This window comes from Phalacrocorax carbo, chromosome 28 (genome assembly GCF_963921805.1).
Source record: "Phalacrocorax carbo chromosome 28, bPhaCar2.1, whole genome shotgun sequence".
NCBI lineage: Eukaryota > Metazoa > Chordata > Aves > Suliformes > Phalacrocoracidae > Phalacrocorax > Phalacrocorax carbo.
In genome coordinates, this window is record NC_087540.1 from 1828736 (window position 1) to 1829885 (window position 1150).

At 53.7% G+C, this 1150-nt stretch overlaps 1 protein-coding gene across 1 annotated transcript; it reads left to right on the forward strand.

The window, feature by feature from the left end:
• The first annotated feature begins 288 nt into the window (after positions 1–288).
• LOC104042863 (proline-rich protein 9) lies at positions 289–819 on the forward strand. The gene has a single exon (XM_009502381.2). The coding sequence runs from the start codon at positions 289–291 to the stop codon at positions 817–819; it is 531 nt and encodes a 176-aa protein (XP_009500676.2).
• The last annotated feature ends 331 nt before the right edge of the window (positions 820–1150 follow it).

A 1150-nucleotide genomic window follows, 5' to 3' on the forward strand; every position in this document is an offset into this window, starting at 1 on the left:
TATAAAATCCAGGGTTTATGGCTCTAGTCTTCCCAACAGTGATGCCTATAGGTTCCCAGAAAAAGGAAGGAACAATCTGGCAGTGCTAGTTGCATGTGTCTGAATCCAGAAATCATTCACACATGCAATTTTTTCTAACAGTCCTTTTCTCAGTCCAACAGCTAACTGCTATATTCATTTCAAGAGCTCAGGTTGTGAATTGCGGCTCAAGAAGAAAGGATGAGTGTCCTGATTTTGTCTTTCTCTTTTTTTTCCCTTTGTCTTTAGCTTCACCAGCACCTCAGAAGGATGTCTTACTACGAGCAGTGCAAACAGCCCTGCCTGCCCCCTCCCATTTGCGTGCAGAAATGCAACAAGTGCGTGGAGCCCTGCAAGACAGTGTGCGTTGAGCCCTGCGGCAGCGTCTGCGTGAAGCCATGCTCCACGCCATGCGTGGAGGTCTGCCAAACGCCCTGTGCCACCCAGTGCGTGGAGCCTTGTGCCACCCAGTGCACCACGTCCTGCAGCACCCAGTGCGTGGATCCCTGCAGCGTCCAGTGCGTGGAGCCCTGCAGCGTCCAGTGCGTGGAGCCCTGCAGCACCCAGTGCGTGGAGGTCTGCCCCCCTAAGTGCGTGGAGGTCTGCGTAAAGCCATGTGCCACTCAGTGCCCAACCCAGTGCCCCACCCCGTGCGTGGAGCCCTGCGTCACCCAGTGCTGCACCAAGTGCGTGGAGCCTTGCCCACCCCAGTGCGTGGAGGTGTGTGCCACCAAGTGCGTCGATTCTTGCGAGACGGTGTGCCTGGAGCCGTGCAGCACCGTCTGCTCTCACCCGTGCTGATCGCCTTAACGCATGAGCCTTGCATGCAGCCCTGGTGCTCCGGTGCGTTGCAATATCCATAGGCTCATGAGCATCCATGGAATGAAAAACAGGTTACAGACCCACCTGCGATGTACCGAGACCTCTCCCGACCTCGTTACCCCATGCTTTTGTCTTGGAAGATATTTTTCTGACTGTTTCCAGCCTGTATCTTTGCTTCCTGTGATACTTATGCTACTGCTATCTCAGCACCTTTCTCTTGGTAACTGCAGCTGGCCAATATTATACTGCTGAGCATCTTGGGAAGTTATTTAGCAATGGCTGTGTTGTGAGCAGTTGATGTTGGAAGATG

Excerpts from the sequence above, each read along its gene's own strand:
- LOC104042863 (XM_009502381.2), top strand. The coding sequence starts at position 289 with ATGTCTTACTACGAGCAGTGCAAACAGCCCTGCCTGCCCCCTCCCATT.